The sequence below is a fragment of the Quercus robur genome, chromosome 4 (assembly GCF_932294415.1).
Source record: "Quercus robur chromosome 4, dhQueRobu3.1, whole genome shotgun sequence".
Taxonomy (NCBI): Eukaryota; Viridiplantae; Streptophyta; class Magnoliopsida; order Fagales; family Fagaceae; genus Quercus; species Quercus robur.
Window position 1 is genome coordinate 84,100,337 of NC_065537.1, and position 19,128 is coordinate 84,119,464.

General features: G+C 34.2%; 1 protein-coding gene across 5 annotated transcripts; it reads right to left on the reverse strand.

The window, feature by feature from the left end:
• Nucleotides 1–15,758, reverse strand: LOC126724063 (clustered mitochondria protein). 5 transcript variants are annotated; one of them, XM_050428210.1, is made up of 29 exons: nucleotides 15,539–15,758; nucleotides 14,436–14,676; nucleotides 13,362–13,426; nucleotides 12,939–13,128; nucleotides 12,716–12,856; nucleotides 12,461–12,617; nucleotides 12,156–12,349; nucleotides 11,950–12,051; nucleotides 11,436–11,571; nucleotides 11,167–11,295; nucleotides 10,368–10,761; nucleotides 9,595–9,699; nucleotides 9,144–9,262; nucleotides 8,660–8,768; nucleotides 8,481–8,570; nucleotides 7,441–7,572; nucleotides 7,137–7,307; nucleotides 6,739–6,825; nucleotides 6,320–6,454; nucleotides 5,825–5,980; nucleotides 5,320–5,388; nucleotides 4,085–4,243; nucleotides 3,564–3,620; nucleotides 3,444–3,484; nucleotides 3,026–3,145; nucleotides 2,197–2,506; nucleotides 2,007–2,114; nucleotides 1,810–1,881; nucleotides 1–914 (listed from the first exon to the last, which is right to left on the reverse strand). In XM_050428210.1, the coding sequence occupies exons 2-29, from the start codon at nucleotides 14,665–14,667 to the stop codon at nucleotides 447–449; spliced, it is 4,248 nt and encodes a 1,415-aa protein (XP_050284167.1). In that variant the 5' UTR covers nucleotides 14,668–14,676; nucleotides 15,539–15,758; the 3' UTR covers nucleotides 1–446. The 5 variants fall into 5 exon arrangements, with proteins under 5 accessions (XP_050284167.1, XP_050284166.1, XP_050284169.1 ...); XM_050428209.1 differs by having other exon boundaries at nucleotides 14,436–14,690; XM_050428212.1 differs by having other exon boundaries at nucleotides 13,362–13,423; nucleotides 14,442–14,690; nucleotides 15,539–15,757.
• Between the last annotated feature and the right edge of the window lie 3,370 nt (nucleotides 15,759–19,128).

The following is a 19,128-nucleotide window of genomic DNA, read 5'->3' on the forward strand; positions in this document are numbered from 1 at the left end:
TCAAAAAGAGAGCTAATTCTCAAACAAAGGAAATAAGCTCATCTCATTTTTGCAGGAAATTAACACACTGTTTTACATATTAAACATTGAAATGCTTTCACATGACGCCCCAAAATTGCTCAAAATTTAATTAAAAATCAAAAGATAGGAAAACTGACAAGTTCATTCTTCAGTCAGTACCTAGAAGAATATATTTAATCTATTGGCTGGCATGATCTCCAGAGTATATGACCCTGATTATTGGTTAAAACGAAAAGGAATACCTGTCGGTCAACGGGCACATCTCAATACCCTTTATAGCTTCTGAGATCCATGGATAAACGGGATTGTTCATCACTCAAACAACAAAACAAAAGGCTCTGATGCCATATTGGAAATCATTCCCATTCTCATAAATAAATAAGGGGTTTCCTTACCGATCAGCGTAATCTCAACTGTGCAACAATTCAAGCAGCAGCTTTGGCTTTTGCTTTTTGTTTCTTGGCATCCAATGATGCTAAGCCTGTGCCCAATCCAACAGGAGCCTGATCTTCTTGCCCTGATGTCAATTCATCATTTTTGGAATCCACTGGGCCATTTGAAGGATGGCCATTGGCTTCCTTCTTCACTCCATCAGATTCCCCACCTTCTGCCGCATCAGGGGTCATACCTGAATTGATAATATTGAGGAGTTGAGTAAGTGGTGGCATAGCTTGTACTGGAACACCATGTGGACGTATCAAGAGGCCCCTAGCTGCAGCTTTCTTTCTGACTTCAGCTGCTGCACGGGCAGCTCTTTCATCAACTCCCCTCCCTCGAGGAGGATTGTCACCAATTATCGCAGCATTAAGAGATTTATTGACATTAGTGCCCGAAGTCCCAGACCCTCCAGCTGTTGCAGCAGCTTGGAATGCCTGTATTAAGTCAGGATGGGCCTGTCGTGCAACATCAAATATCAAATGAGAAATCCTAAGTACCCACCAAAAAAGAAACAATATATCTTTTAGGGAAGTTAGGACAGCTCCAAGCAAGAAACAAGCATCTGATTGATACCCAGAAGTGTTTTCAGTTCTCAATTTTTCATTTTGATAATTCAATACTTGGGGGTGGGGGAATATGAACCTTGGACGTCTCCATTAAAAACACTAGAAGGTACCAGTTGAGCTACAAGGCTCTTCGCAGTTCCTACTTTTTCTTTTTTACTTTGGCCAAAATACACTGTTAGTCCCTAAACTTCAGTCCATGAACAATTTTGTTCCTTAAGTTTTAAGTGCTAGCTTTTAGTCCCTAACAAACTTAAAGAGATCCTTTTAGCCCCTAGAAAGCTTAGAGTTTAAAAGTGATCACTTTTAATTCATAATGTATCTAATTGAGTGATGACATGTCAGTTTTTAATTTGGTCGCATCATATGAGTAAAAGCAACTATTTTTAAACTACAGGGACTAAAATTTCTTGTGTGCTAGACTTATAAATTAAAAATTAAAAAAATTTTGTGTGCTAAACTTTAGTGATTGACAGTGTATTTAAAGCCTTTTTCTTTTAACAAAAAATATAATTTGAAAAGGTATCCATCAAGGGATTTTTATACACTATGCTGTACTACCAGGCTAAAAAGACCTGGGTTTTAAGAACTCAAACCAGAAATGTAGGGGTTGTAGACACCATACAGAGAATGAGAGGCCGTGCAAAAAAGGACAAAAGCATGAGCACAGGGAAGCATTTATATCTATCAAGCAGAACCGGTTCTGAGATCTGATCCCTTCCCTTTCATCTTGGATAAAGATGAAAATGTCCAGAACAAATAAGCAAAAAAAGGAATCCTAAAGTACCTTCAAAATATCAATAGCTTTTTGAGCAGAAGCTGCATTCAAAGCTTGGCCTTTTTGCTTTTGTGCATTCATCTGTCAAACAAGGTTCACCAAATTCAGAAACCAAAAGGGAATACAGAATCTCATTAAGAACAAAAAACAACTGTCCAAAAAAATCTATCACAAGTTCACATCTACTCAAGGAGATCATATATTACCTGTAACTCACGCATCTTAAATGTTTTCATCCAGTTTTGGGAGTCACGTGTCCTTGAATCCTCCTCACCAAGTTGTTTGACAAGTATATCATAGGTTTTCTTCTCATGCTGGCATGCCAAAGGCAAAAATTAGTGAATTATAATTAATTGTGTCCCAATTATACAAATTAAATTTTACTAAGGCACATACCTGGTGAGAAAGCTTGAAGGCACCCATACAATTGAAAGCAATGGCAAGAGCATGATAGCATACAGCAGTTTGGATATGTTCCTCGCCTAGAAGCCTTTCATTTTTTTTCAAAGCTTCTTGCAGATAACGAAGAGCTGTGTTCATATTTCCAATGTCTTGGTACATCATTGCAACATTTATAAAAGTTGCAGCAACATCAGGGTGATCTGGGCCTGATGACAAGCTTAGCAAGAGCAATGCCCGAGACATGTGCCGTAATGCAAGTTCTGTTTGGTTAAGTCCATGGTAGAAAAGAGCCATATTGCCATAACTGCAGTGAACCAAGAATTAGATCTCTATGTGCCTGTAAGAGAGGGTTGCTTGGACACTAAAAAGAAAACAAAATTTTCTCCTGTTATACACGGAAATAGGAACAAATCTTTTTTTTTTTTTTGATAAGTAATAGATAGAAACAAATCTATTTCATGTTACACATGATTTTCCTAACTCATTCTGAAAACCGCATCCACTTTTGATTTCATCATATGAGAATTCTTATTTTTATTGGTAAATTATGTACGCATAAAGTGGGTCTTGAACTCATGACCTCACCCTCTAACTTGCACTTAGAACAGGAGTCATTTGAGAAAGAGATCATTGGCTAATATTTGAAATAGTAACTTGTAGTAATTGAAATAACCACGACCATAATTGGTTTTTTTTTTTTTTTTTTTGGGGATAAGTAAATAACTACATTCAATGAGTTTATATCATCAAACACTACAAATTGACAGATACTATCCAAACACCTCAGTGCATTAAAACAAAAGAAAAGAATAGAAGAGCATGCCTGTGAGCAGTGTCAGGGTGGTCCAAACCTAGGCACCGTTCATTTATTATCAGTTCCTTGTGCTGTTGCATTATCGCACCAGCCATGTCTCCTGCATGATACAAAACCATGGCAAGATACCTGAAAAGTTAAGAAAGGAAACACCGGTCAGGCTAAGCAAATCATAAACAAATTTTCATATTGATCTGCTTTACTCTTGTAAGTGCAGATCACTGAATCGAAAATCAATCTTATAACCAAATAATAGCTAATTTAAAGATGCATATATTTATAATCAGTCATGTCTTGCAGGGGAACATTAGTGCCTGACAGCTTTGATCAAAATCAAAGTACAAGATGCATAAATTTTTATATCACTAAGATCAACCAAAAAATATTAGCAACAAATATGCAGAATCGTTTTAGTTGAGATGTCTACCGACAGCAATTAGCAACTTCCCGATGCATTGGACCAGTAACCTGCAACACAATTAAAAAAAAAAAAATTATAAACCATACCAAAGGAATTCAAAGAGGGCAAAATAATGGAATAACATACCTGCTGAAGTATTGAAAATGCCTCAGAAAATAATGTGTAGGCTTCACTAAGCATTCCCTGGAACAAAGAGTCACATGACTAAATTATAAATACCATATCTTTCCATACAAGAATACAAAATAAAAAGTCATGGCGTCAATCACTCAGCAGAAGTTTTAATCTCCTGCAATAGGTAGTTGTGTGAGTTTTCATGAAATCTATCTAGACTGGTTCTACCTAGTGTACGTTTTATCTTAACAGATGCCCTGGAAAAACTCTTTTAAAGATTCAAATAACTCCAAAATAACAGTATATGCTTTTTCAATAGTAAATAATAGCTTGAAACAAATGTTGATTCAATTTTAAACCAATTTCACCAAGCATTAATATACTCAAGATGAATATCACAATTGCCACCAAATTCATGATCCAAAATTACGTTTGGGATTGTAAATTTTTTTATGATTAATGTGGCATTCTGTTGACTAGAAAATACATATTCATGCAAGGATCTCAACAATAGAGCAAAGCACAACTCATACCTCAGCCAATTGGATTTTACCCGTTTCCACAAGATCCTTGGCTTCTGAACACAAGGGAACTGAATGTTTCACTACAGGTTGGAGATTCATGATGTCGGACGTTTGGAAAGGTGCTGCAGAATTAAAATCATATTTGCGAGCTGCAATTGTTATGCCTACCTGTAAAGAAAACCATATTCAAGCAAGTTGTACGCTATTTCAGAAGCTTAAGCTTACCAATAGAAATATTAACATGAGATACACAATTAGTTTCATTAAGGCAGATAAATTTTAGTGCTTGAACTAACTAGAATTGAGCAGGGTTGCAAAACAGGAAACTCACATATTCAAACTAAATCAAATTAAGCAATCCCAGGTCCCAGCATATTAAGAATTTAGGTGGCTGTACTCAGGTTCCAAGAACTAATCTTATTCCACAAGTACTTATCGAAATAGGCAGTGTATACCAAGAAAAACATATTAGAAAAGTGCTGCTTCAAAGTTTTGGACAATAGCTAGTTTCAAGAAGACCAGCTAGTTTGGCAAGTGTGGTATAAGTTTTCTGAATTCTGGAACTGAAATTTCTATCTAATACTTGGGTTTAAAATGAATTTCGAAGCTGAGTAATTGTGGTAGACAAACTGTGGCAATGAAGTAACGAATACCATCATTGTTCACACAGGTAACATGGGAACCAAAATATTTACATCCATTTCTGTTGTTGCAACTATACATATTGCAACTAAAATAGCATGTTCTGGGACTCTAAGCACAGTAATTTACCCCTATGACATATAGTAGTTGCTTATGTTCAGATATTAACAAATCAATACTCGTGGAACATGATTTAAGGCATAATAAGTTAGACACATCCAACTATAAAAGACCCGAACTCCTGACATGTATAATAGGAAATATCTAGACAAAGAAGACAATAGCATGAGAAAGCGCCAAGCATAAGAAGGAAAATGCATAAATGTAAGACATCATATACCATAAATATGCAATTGAACTAATCTTAAAACTATTGTCCATCCTTCAGAGCATGTGCTCAACATATATATATATATATATATATATATATATATATATTAACATTAGGCAATAGTAGCATAAGAATGGACAATCATTTTTTTTTTAATAAAGAAAGGGCAATCATATTACAAAAGGACAACACCCCTAATTTTCACCACAATATATTGTGGCGTTATGAAATTCAAACGAGAATCAATTTGAGAAGATGAACTTATAATTACCTTCTGGCAAAGATTCCGTATAACAGAAACTTTCTTTACATGTGACCTTGCATCCTCTGGCAACTCGAACTACAACAATGAGAAAATATATTTTAAACATATACCAATACACATTAGACATGAATCACGGAAGGAAGAAAGAATGTGCTTGAGGATCCCATATGATACAGATTAGTCCATATTATTTTCTACAGCATCAAAAGGGAAAGGACCAATCTAAAATGTGATCCCATTTCAGAATATGGCCCCTTGACGTCAGATGATGTACTATTGGAAAAAAAATCACAGTAAAAGATCTCCCAATTGCACAATTTTTTTAACTAAGCATGGAAAAAAAAAAGTAATAATAATAATCACCTAATAAAATTTTTTTTGATATAGCCTAATAAATTTACTCAGATGCAACCCAAAAAAAAAAAAATTATTTTAAATACTTTTTGCAAGAAATGACTCCTTCGACCTTCTAATATCAGTGTCCTTGTAGAGACTTGATAAAAACTGATACCTGATATTTGAGTTTAGCAAATTCTTGTATGTCTGACCATAGAGTTTCTGAGCTGACATTCATAAATGACGATTGATTCTTCCTTGCAGACGCCCCACCTTTAAACCTTCCTTGCCCCTTAGAAGGCTTTCCTGAAGATTGATGGCCTCCTTGGTCCTAAAAAAATATGAAACATAAAGAACAGCCTTGGGTCAAGATTTCTCCATCAAGAGTAAAATTTCATTTTACCATTTCCATTAAGAAAATTTAGTGAATTTAGTAAAGATTTTAGATTCTAAACATCATTTAATATTTGAAGAAAAACTTTAAACTTTCTTCCGAAGAAAAAGATGCAACTTAATTGCTTTGATTGTTGTACAATTACAATGACAGACCACAAACAGAGGGAACATATGGCCTCAAGAGTTAGCTCACAAAAAGCTCAAAGCTGAAAAGCATTAAAAGCCAAAAAAAACCTTAAGAAATCCTGAGACTATTGATCCATGTGGCACATACCTTTTTGTGGGTTCTGGACTGCATATTGTTGGCAGCAACTTTTGACCCAACAGCTTGAATACTTCCAAAAAAGCAGTTGAAGAAATGTGATATAGCTAGCGCAATATCATGATCCTCTATATCTCTCAAAACATCCTGCTCAAGATGGAGTCAGTTTAATCAGACTAGGAAGGGAAGAGTGGATGTGAACAGGAAATGTGTTTCCACATGCATGTGTACTGCCCTCTTGTAGGCAAAGTTGATGGTTTCTATCTCTAACACCAACGGCAGGAAAAAGATGTCACATTTTACAATTGACATAGTAACATGCGACACCTCTTTGCAAATTATTGTGGTGAAACTGTGGAATTAATTGAAATAGTGTATACACTTTGTAACATCATTTACAATGTAGAAGCTGCTTAGATTATGCTTATCACCTTGAGGATGTGCTTTGCAGACCTAACAACAATCTCATTAGAACAAAGATCCCACAAATGAGGTAAATGTTTTGTCCCATCAGCCACCTGTAGCAAAGCTCCAGACATGTCAAAAGCAATACAATCATTTGCAGAAAGATGGAAAAGTTATGAACACGACAGCTTTAACACAAATAATAAATTTCAATTCAGGCATTGATTTATATATATTTCCCATAGTTATATGCTAATATTTAAGCATTCACAAACGCTTACAAGCCGTTAGGTATGGTATTTTAAGCAACACTTTTCAATTTTTAAACAACATTACACGTATTTCCACATATTTTTTCACCCACACATATTTCCAAAAAATACAAACAACATTACTAGAACAATGTTACTAAACAGCCCCTTACTTTTCCAATATAGCGAACATTAATTCCATGAGCATGGAGTGCTTCAGTTAATGTTTGTCCATCCATAGGTGAAACTTCAAGCGTGCAGAGATCTTGTACAAACTTTGGAAGCACAACATTCGTAAGATATGAACTCACTTTCCTTACATTTTCTTCATCTTCTGCTATCTCCTGGTGAAGGCAAAGGGACAAAAACATATCAGATATTTCTTTTCATTTTTTTATTTTTTTATTTTCTGGCTGAATATTAGCAAATTTAGAATCCAATAAACTTGACAAACAATATTAATAGGTTCAAACTTGCCTCTTGACTCCCGGACAACTTAAATTCAGTTAAGACATTAGGGTTGAAAAGAATGTCCTCATGTGGTTCAGTTTCAGCTTGGGAAGAAGCACAATCCTTAACATTCTCGTCCCTCCCTTCTTTTGTTACATCCTGTGAACAGAAACAGAAAGAACCACATATTGCAGATTACTAAGAGGAAATTCAGGGCACAAACTATTTCTTATTATAATATATAGCGAACAGAAATTGAACTGGTCTTACATGATGATAGTAACATAAACATGTGATTTATAGTTTCATGCCCAAATCCAAGTAAATACACAATTCCTTAAATGAAAATATACCCCCACAACTACTGCACCCACCAGATTTTTTTCCGTTAATTAATTTTAACAAAATATAAAAATATATACTCCAATTCAACCTTGGAATTTGCTAATTCTATAGGCCCATAAATATCCCATTCACTAAACACTCTAGTAAACCAGAAATAATGACACAAAAAAGGGACCATAGGCACGATGGAGGTGCTACTCCAGAACCATATCCACAAAAAAAATAATAACAAAAAGGAGAGGAAGAGAGCGAGAACACGCAGAGTTACAATTTCAAGTATGGCAACCTTTACTGCAAGAAATAGGCAAATTGCCAAAAATGACTCCAATGGGGGTTAAGTGTATAGCTCAATTTGTTGCTTCAACTATAGCAGCTATATTCACACCAGAGCAGCTTCTAGAAACACAAACATGACAGATTCTGCTAATTCAAGGGCATTGAGATATTGTCATTTAATAAACACGCATGCATTACACACAGAAAAAGTTCAAATCACTGCTAATTCCATTGTGAATCATACTGCAACATATATACTTGGCACATAGAGTGAGTTAGCAGTAGGTAGTCCCAGAATACAAGGTGGGGAAAAAAAGGGACAAAACCAATAAAATATAAATAAATATTTAATCACTGAATAAACTTTCAAGGATGCAATACACTCCTAACAAAAACACCACTATACAGCAATCAAAAGCTGCGGTTGCATTTGCCACTCTTCTCACCTGTTCGTTAACACCTGCAACTGTTGAAGAATCAGTGGTCACATGAGCATCTCCTTCAGTCTTAAATTTTGATCTTTCTGCAGCTTGGGCCTTCTCCCATAAAGCAAACGTTTATATTAAAAATGGAACATATAAAACAAGTTCCAAAGTGTAGTTAATATCAGAATGTCATTACTTACCTGGCAAAAGGCGGTAATTAGTTCTGGTCTCAAGATACAGAATCTGGATCCAGGTCCAGTATAGTTTGCATCGCGAGGAGTTACTCTCATTAAATCCAGAAGATAATGCCTACAAAAAGTAGAAAGGAGAAAAAAATAAAAAATAAAAATAAACAAGTGCACATGCTTTTATAAATATAAATAAGCATGTTATTTAACAGTTGTGGCATCATCATGAATAAAGTCAGAAACTAGAAGCATAGAAACAGAGTTTTACTACTTTATAGCTAATAAAATGTCAATATTTAAATCATCAAGCTAGCTAGCTAAAATAATGTTTGAGGAAAATGCATGCTTAAAGTGCTGGGTACAGGAGTTAAGCATATTTAACTAAGAATTTTTGACAAAATTTAGTTAAATATAAAGAAATCCAAGCACTAAGAAGAAGAACGTAACCAAGTAGTCAGGTTTGTATGACTAATAGACCAATCCAAGAGAGTATCACCTGTCATCACTACCAACAATACCCTTGCATTCCACTGGGGCAGCTAATTTGAAAACATTTCCAGATCCATCTAGAACAGTGTGTTCCTTCAAATGAAGGCGCTTAGCAGCCTCAAGAACCTAAGGATAATAAAAGCTTAGCACTTCTAACAAGGAAACTCATTTCACAATTCACATAGACAAACCCAAGAAGAGAGATCAAACTGGAATCTTCATTGCAATAACATGTTCTTATAAAACATACCAATTACATTTACACCATAAATGAAAGTTATATATTATTTTTATAGGTATAAACGAAAATTATATTTCTTGTAAGACAGCACAATTAAGCCATTATGGATATCTTAACCCAAGAGAAGTTTAAGAAGTACTCTAACATAGCAATTAACAAAGGCATATTATGCAAAATCTGAAACATGACATGCAACAAATCTTATATGCTCCCTCACCTTGGAATGAAAATCTTCATTCCAACATATCTTCTTGCCATTGTCAACAGAACCGTACAGAAGAGAGTCTGACTTATCCCCTTGAAGAATGCCAGGTAAAACGCTCTGCAACGGAATGTATAAAAGCAATTGAGGGCCAGCTAGAGATCAATTTAAGCAAGCCAAAATAAAAACAGCTATCATGAACAAAAGTTTCCCAAGTATGTGTACAAATATGTCCTAACACAACACGATTTAGTAAACACAAAGCAAAAATTGCTGATAATAAATAACAGGTCATGTAACTAATGTTACTGTAAAAAATACTTGCCAACGAGTCCTCCAATAAAATTATTAATAATAATAAGTTTTTTTTTTCTATAAGGGCTTATATCCTTTCTTGTCGACAAGAATGTCAATAGAGTTGGTTGCAACAGAAGATGTAACTAAGACTTTATGTGAGAGAGAGAGCCGTGAACAGGAAAACACAAGCATGGAAGAGAATGCAATCCCAGTATTTTAACAAATACCTTTGCAGAAAATATGTGTTAAATCATAAAAACACTTTAAGAATAAATGATATATTCTACCTTTTAAGTCAAAAAAAAAAAAAGAATAAATGATATACCAAATACAGTACCTTATTTTTAATAATGAGCTAAAGGCCATAACTCAACTGGCACTTCTGTCTCCCACAATAATTAGTTGGATTGTGAGATCATGAGTTTAAGAACTATTGGGTGCATGTGTAACTTAACAATAAAAAATTAAAAATATGTATCTTTAATACACACCTGAGCTACAACTCTATGACCTCTGTAATCAATTATGGCCATAGCAAGATTATAAAGTCCAGAGACATCAGCTTCCTGGTATGCCTTGGTGCCTTTCAAATCATTATTTGCAGAAGCATATGTAGCCTGCTCACTCTCTGTCAATTGTGTTTCGGCAGACACATTGGAAGGAACTTCCACTACATTATCACCTTCACCTGTAATTTTTGGTTCACATTTTTCCCCATTGGGAATACCACTGTCTCCGTGCAACAAACTGGAAGCCTTATCAGATGAACTGTTTGACAAGCTTGAATTCTCAATGTTTGAATTAGCATTTAATGAACGCTTCTTGGACAACTGCTCAAGGTCCGCATCCACAGCAAAACTAAAGAATATATTGTTGTGAACATACCTATATCCAAAAAAAAAAGATACAACCTAATGTTAATCTGACAAATTAATGCATCTGTCACTTAATAATAAGACTGCATAATAGCACATTACAGAATGTAAATAATTCTCACAGGCAATAAGCATCTATACAAAGCAAAGCAATGTCACAAATTTAACATGTAATAATTCATCTACGTCAAGATAGCTTATAGCCTGCACTAGAGCACAGTTAATATTGATTAGCTTACTGTGCTGAAAGACAAGTTCTCAACATTGAGGGACAAATATATGTTAAACAACAGTATGTGGACAACATATTACTTTTATAAGTTACAAATAATATCAAATTAATGCCTTAAAATCTGAAAAAATGTAACCAAAAAAATAATTTAAAAAATAGATTATTATTGAAGGTCCCACTAACATATGAAAGCACTCTGGATCTGTTGGGTTTATTGGGGGTATACATCTACTGATCACTCCAATAGCACCACTAATCGCTGCATCAACAAAATCTGATGTTACTTTGTAGAGGGCCCTATCCCGCAAAATCCTGCAACAAAATTACCTTCTTTAGTTGTAGAGATGGTGGAAACCATATAGAAGAAACTATAATTTAGCATTAGTTATCAAAGTACAGAAAAAGCTAAGGGAATGAGAATCACTGTAACAAGTCCACCAAAGATCAAATACCTTTCCTGAGGAGTTGTATGGGGGAATTCTCGACAAGATTGCAACTCCTCATTCCAATCTCTTTGCATGCCAATCAGCTCACTGCCGTATGAAAGAGTCAATGTGTCCTCTGCTCTGGCTGCATCACGTTTATGTTCTGGCAGGGGGAAACACAACCAAAATTAATTTATAAGTGAAGAAAACAAACCAGGCGTCAAGAACCTCAAAGTTCACAAAATAAACTCATTTGTAAGCCATGCAGATATAGATGCTAAAAACCTCACAAAATGTGTTGTTTTATTTTCTATTTACAATAATAAAAGTGACTAACCATGCTTTTAGTATTATAGCAAAGATGCATTTCCAGTTGAGGCATTTTAGTAGGGGTCAATTTAATGCACCATAAAAAAGAGGTTACCCAGCATGCTGAAACTAATTGCAATACTCTTTGATATTATAGTAGAAAAGAGGTTGTTAAGTATCAACTTCAAAGGAAAACAGCAGGCTCTTTACAACTCTTTGATGTTGAACTCACCAGGAACTGGATATGATCCCAGCCAGGAGTTTGGTGGCAACAAAGATTGAACATTTTCGAAAGGATGTGCAGAGGCTCTTCTCTCCAAAATTTCACGAAATGCTTCAAAATAAGAACAGAGAAAAACAAATTTATTCAAAGTCAGTTGTAAGATTAGCCCACTTCAAACTTTAACAGAATTATACGTCTAAACCATGACCTGTTACCTTTCTTGAACTTGGAGCTTATTTTTTGCAAGAGCCCAACAAGGGTGGTTGCTTCAGAGGAGGTCTTACTCGGCCTTGGGTCAAGTGAATTCCCAGGGCTTGAGTTGACATAAAACATTTTTGTAGTTCCAGTTATACAGAATTTATTACCCTCCAATGTTACTACATCCAAATAAATCAAATCACCAACAAGCCTGACGTCAACAAAAGCACCATTAGTATGTTATCAATTTGGTTCCCACAGAAAACAGTCTTAATGATTTTAGGCAATAAGGTAATGGTGCTGGGGAAATTCTAAAATCCACCTTCTGTAGCTTGGAGGAGGATTAAAGGAGGAAAACACAATGCTCTCCACACATTTGATCTCTGTTGAAGATGATGATAGCAAATTATTCAGTGATCCAGCAACGTCCTCCATAAAACCCAGACCATCAAGCTCTGGGACCTCAGTTTTTACTGTATCTGGTTCAAAGTAAAATATGGAAAGCTTAAGTGTCTTAAAGCATTAATAATGTAGAAAATGAATGATGGAAACTGATTGCATGTTCAATATCTCAAACCTCCTGGACTAGAAGCTTTGTTTTGTGTTGTCTCATACTGCAATGCAAGGGACGTTGATAGAGAGGCATGAAGTGTGGAAAGAGAAAGCAATTCTCTTGTACGGTGAACATGAGCCCTTATAGATCTATCGTCATACAATGCTGCCAAAATAGTTTCTATGTTAGAGCCCACAAATAGATTATAATATCACAATAACATAGCTGTGTCAAACTGTCAATATACCGGGAACCATCTCCAACGAGCAACCACCGGTAGTAATGTCAGCTACTTCTGAAATTTCATTAAAATCTTCTAGATGGTGAGCGGAACCATCCTTCGTGTGCAGCAATAAGTCATAGCATGTGAAATAGCATGTCTCTGGAGCATCAAGAAGAAATTGTCTTATATCCATGACAGAATCTCCTGGATTCAGCTGCAAGTAGATTAAGAAATTCAACTCGGCAGTCCAGATCTTATAACAGATAAGGTAAATATGATGCCAAGGATAAATAAATCAAATGCCAGAATGAAGGACTAACTGCCTTCCACTTGCAAATATGAATAGAATAATTCAAGTGCCTAGAAATTAAACTACTGAATGCATGCATTGTTCTGCATTTTAAATCAATTAAACGTGGAGTAAAGCCAAAAGTAAAGTTTACTCACTTGCAGCTCAAGTTTCTCACCACTTTGTGTCTTGACAGAGACAGGGTAAAGATGAATGTCACCTGCTATGCCAAGGAGAAGAAACTGGATGAGATAAACGACAGAGAGCTGAAGATCAAGTATCATAATCCATTGCAACAGCCAAAAACTAAAATATATTGGAATGAGGCTTTTTGAGTTGGTCAAGATTTTGCACCCAAATACATCATTATAAATGAAAGATAAGAGCTGGCAATCAAAGGATTAAGCTTGAACACAAGTTATTATGAGTAATATGTCATTACCCACTAAATTGACCAAAAAGTCACTATCTGTACATATAATACAAAACCTATCTCCTTTTCAACTTAAAAGAAATCAGAAGTAATAAATCAATCGGTTAAAAAGGTTTTCTTCCCACTTCAATAATTTAAGTAACCAAAAAATTTTATTAAAAAAAATACACAAAAGCTAAGCAGACAAATATTTGCGTATCTGTTAATATATGATTATGTATACTTGTACATGTGAGTGTGTGTAATGGTCAGCATGTATAGAAGTATGTGCTCATGCTAACATGTAGTTAAGACATGTATCGCCACATTCTGTTTCCACCTTGCCGAAAACCTTGAAATTAACATTTAACTTTCTCTTCTTTAGGTTAAAATTCCATCTACAGTTTTTCCAATCTTATCCAACTTGTTTTTATGCACACACACACACACACACACACACACACACATATATATATATATATATAATATGTTCAGCATGTATAAGATATGTGTTCATGCCTATACATAGATAAGGTATGTATTGATGCATACTGTTCCCACCTAGCAGAAACCCCCAAAAATTAGCGTTGAACTTTCTTCTTCTTTAGATTAAACTGCCATCTACAGTTTTTACAATCTTATCCAAATTGTGTGTATTGGAGTTAATGTCATAAGCTACTGAAAGTAGATTTTATTTCCTTCATGTGGTTAAATTTCTATGGCATTGAAAAGATAAAATTGAAGTTAATTCAACATTTGAGGTGATTTCAATATTCCAAACAAATATATACTAAGCCACTTGCTATACTCATGCAACTACCTTCACCTTGCTTCTGTTGGCCAGCGGCATTTTCTGTTTCAGACTCCTTTACCTCTGGCACCGCATTAGTTGTTACATCCACAGTAGGAACACCATTTGCATCAGCTTTAGTGGACTCTGAAGCACTTAAATTATCTTTTGCAGGAGCATCAGATGAAACCACTGATTCAGAAGAATTTGTAGTATTATGTGCTCCTCTCCTGTTCTTCCCTTTGTTCGATTTCCCCGCCATCTCTGCCCCCTAATTCAGACAATCTGCATCAGTAGAAAGGTCACATAGAATTACTCTCTTGCAATATATTACACAGTGATTAGCAGCAGACACAAGCCTACATTCACTGCACTTATTAAATCAGTGGAATAATTTCATTCACTCAAACAATATTAAACAAAACAATAAAGCCCAAGAACACCAATGCAAAGAATGTAACATCTTTACATTTAAATCACGGCTCACACAAACACACATACACATACGGCAACACACGCTATCAAATAATTGATCCCATCATTTCTTTCAGAGTAATCTTATGATGCCCTATTCAGAAACACACTAACCCTCTAATACCCCAACTCATATAAATGTACAGCAAACCCAGTAACCCACATACTCACCAAAACAAAATTGTCAAAAACTCCCCAAAATGAAAACTTTACAGCTAAATTGCCATTATCCCACAAAGAATCAGATACCCAATTACCATAAATCCATGAAATGCAAATTCAAACTACAATGAAAGCAAATAAAACCCCCAAAAAAAAACGGAGCTTTAATCATAAGCACTAATACTAAGCATTAACAACAGCACCTAAAGCACAAAGCAAACTATAGACATATAAAGCCTACTATTTCAGCTGCCAAAGACTGATACTAAAAACCTTAACTGAAAACTGAAGCCAATACAATTACTTTGACTCACTCTAACACAAGTTTTGGCAGTTCTTCGAAAACCCAATAGAGTAAACAACACAAAGATTCAAAATTTCACTTCTTTTTTTTTCTGTAGTCAACATTTTCTCGAGAAACAAACGGATAATTAGACGGGAAAATAAAGAAAACGAAGCAGGAGTGTAAAAGCAATAAGAAAATATAGCAGTCTTACCAATGAGATAAAGCTCTCCACCAATCGCAGATAAAGTGTTCGATGAAATTACTCAGAGAGAGAGAGAGAGAGAGAGAGAGAGAGTGGGGTGTAAGCAAAAGGGGGTATAGAGGGAGGAGCAGAGGGAGGAGTGGCTGAGGCTGTGAGAGGCGGCGAAATTTCGCCCTTTTTATGTGATGAAAGAGAGACAAAAAGACACAGAGAAAGAGAGAGAGAGAGAGAGAGTGTGTGAGAAAGCTTTCTGATTATTTGGAAATCCAACCTTTTAATGGGCTTTGGGAGTTGGGCCTAGACATTTTTAGGTTTACACTTCTTCCTTCTACTTTTTTTTTTTTTTTCTATTTTTGTTGCTAGTTTTCTATTTTTTATAAATAAATTATTTTTTTTTTTAATGAAAATAGAGATGATAATGGAATGAATGGAGTTGCAAATTTGCAATTTTACCCTTTTTTTGTGTATGCTCCCACCTAAAAATGTTGTTACTCAATTCTCATTCTCAATTTATCTTAATTTTACTAGTAAATATTTTGTTGCTACAGTATATTTTTATAAAAAAAAAAATTGTCCTTGTATTATTACTTAATTTAATTACAACAGTGATAAAATCTTAGTTTTAAAATTTTGAAGTTGATCATTGATCTTTAAAAAATTAAATAGAATTTGTCACACGTATAAAAATAAAAATAAAAATTTGTCACTATCACTTAATCTAATTAAAATGAAAATTTTAATTTTATCTTCATTTTGGAATTTATGTTGTAGTGTTGTTTAAGAATGTATCATCAGTAATTTTTTGTATTTCACAAGTCTACATTTTGATTACAGGCCCCATTGATTTATCATTCATATATGTAAAAATAAACATAAAAAATTGTAAGGACTTAATTTGTAACGATCCCAAACTGGTCTTGAGTTCGTACGTTAGAAGCTCAAATAATAAAATTTGTAAAGCGTGGGTGTTCAAGAACTAGATTAACTTTTTAAAAGAAAAACAATTCAACCTTACGTTTATAGATAGATTAGAACCGATATAACAATTGGTTTTTCTTTGAAACAAGTAAAGTTCTTTGGTTTCTCAGTCTTTTTTTTTAGTATTCTTTGTGTCTTTCTTTATGTTCCGATCCCCCTTTCTGCATGCTGTTCTTTCATGTTATATACTGCGCTCTTCATACCATCTTCACCACACACATGTAGGTTAGGTTCAGGAAATCTCTTTCTGTCCCATCCAACACCTTTTGGAACCTCCTACTAGCAGCTGTAAGGCTGCTTCGTCACTGTTCAGGCATCACTTCCACATTAATGCAGTCAAAGAGTTGGTTGAGAGATAATTAATGCGGAGACAGCTGTTGTTATAGATATTTGTTTACCTTATCTTTCTTACCATTGGTCCCTTATCCCACCTTTAGTGGTGACATAGCTCTAAAGTATGTTTGTAACAAGATGGCGTTCTAATCGTTCTCGGACTCATATTGCCGAGAAGGATTTTGTCATCAGACGAATACTGAACTTGCCTTTCGTAATGCTCATTATTTCTTTCGTTTGGTTACCCCTACAATCTGATATGGGCCTCCTCGAATGGATTTGCATCCTCGAACGGGTCACAAGCCCAATTAACTTGACCTCAATAATTTTAGTGACTGACCGGCTCCACAAAAATTATTTGAGAAAAGAAATTAGAAAATATATTGAATTAATATGTTTTGGGTGCTTGACAACCCTAATTACGTTTCAGTTTTTGGATAAGTAATTACTTCTTCGTTTTTTTTGGTGCTCAACAACTCTAATTACATAGATATTGGTATTAAAATGATGGCTTTATACGGTAACCATTGATGAGATGGGATGATTCAATCTTTTTCATGTACATGGCTTGAAGATTATTCAGTTATTGATTCTGATAATTAACCACTTGTGGTGGAGCCATTGCTGACCTTTGATAAGACCACTCTTTTTTGTAATAGAATGATTTGCAATTAAGAAATTACTACTCCCTGGTACCAAAAAAATAAAAATAAAATAAAAAAGAAGAGAGGTTGTTGATACCTGTTAGTTGGTGCAGGTAGTCTATCTACCTCTAAAATACATGCCTATGTTAGAAGGAAGCTTTTGTCTTTTGGGGGTTTTGGGCTTGTACGAAAGAGTGGAGTGAGTTTTAGACACTTCTTTGAATGGGCCGAAGAGATGTCTTATGTTCAAGCAAGCATTGTTAACCATTGCCCCATTCAAAGCTATCCATTAGTGACCATAAAAATATCCCCTCACAATACCCATTCTTTCCAAAGTTCAAACATTCAAATTTTAGACTTTGTTATTGGGCACAAATAATCCAAGGGCTTGGAAGTTGGAACGAAAGGCTTAAATTATTTAGGGCAAAACAAAATAGTTGTATTGTATATATATGTTGTTTGTGTTATATTAATCAATGCACCTAATATAAGGTATAGCACATAAGGAATTGTACATAAGTTGTATCCAATTATTTAAAATACTCACATTATATTTTTTGTACAAAAGAAATATGACTATTCTTGTAGTCAATTCTTATGTTCTCATATGAGATTTTATCATTATGAAGTTCATCTAACTATCCTAAAATATTAAAATACTCGCATTATAGCATCTTGTACAGTCAATTCTCATGTCCTCAAGTAAGACTGTACAATTATGAAGCTCATATACCTTCTAAGAGAGAGAGAGAATTGTTGAAATTGAATTTGTTGTGGATAAATAGAAAGCCAATAAGAAGCAACATGTTATGTCATTTTATTATTCAAATCATTGTAGTTGAATTCAATGGGTAAAGAATTATATTCCGCAACATACTTTTTTTTTTTTTTTTCCTTTTAGAAACAAGTATACACATATAAAGAGAAGGGAACGAGGTTCCAACATAAAGACACATAACAAACTCCACTCAAAGGTACAAGATACTTTGATACTATTATACTTTGATAACATTATAAATTCGACACTTTTATTTTAGCCAAAAGGTGAAGGAATCGTTTAATCATAAAAAAGAAAGTATAGATGTAGTAGAAATTGCCTTTATATAAAAGACTATACTTGGATATTTGATATAGAACTTGAAGGAACAAGCCAAGAGCTTCAGCTTAACTAGCCTATAAATTTATGCATATGCATGGTTACATTTAAAAATATTTAAAATAAATAGATTCATAATTTAATTCCTACATAAGTTAAATTTTATTGATGACCATTCTTTTATTTTGTTAACTTTAAAAAAAAATTGTAAGTTAAGCAATATATATATATATATCAATAAATATGGTGTTTTTCTTAATATAAAATTAACAAACTCCTCAATTATTGTAATGAGTAGTAAATAACTAAATATCAACACTAAAATTAAGAAATTGCTATAAAATTATTATATTTTTAAAAATAATAATTCTCCTTAAATGTGGTATTACCTTTAATATAAAAATTAACAAACTTTTCGATTTTTTAAATGATTAGTAAATACTTTCACCAAAATTAATACTCTTTAATAATTAGTAATAAATATTTCTAGCATTACTCTTTAATAATTAGTCATAGATAATACTTTTTTGCGGCATATGCCACACAAC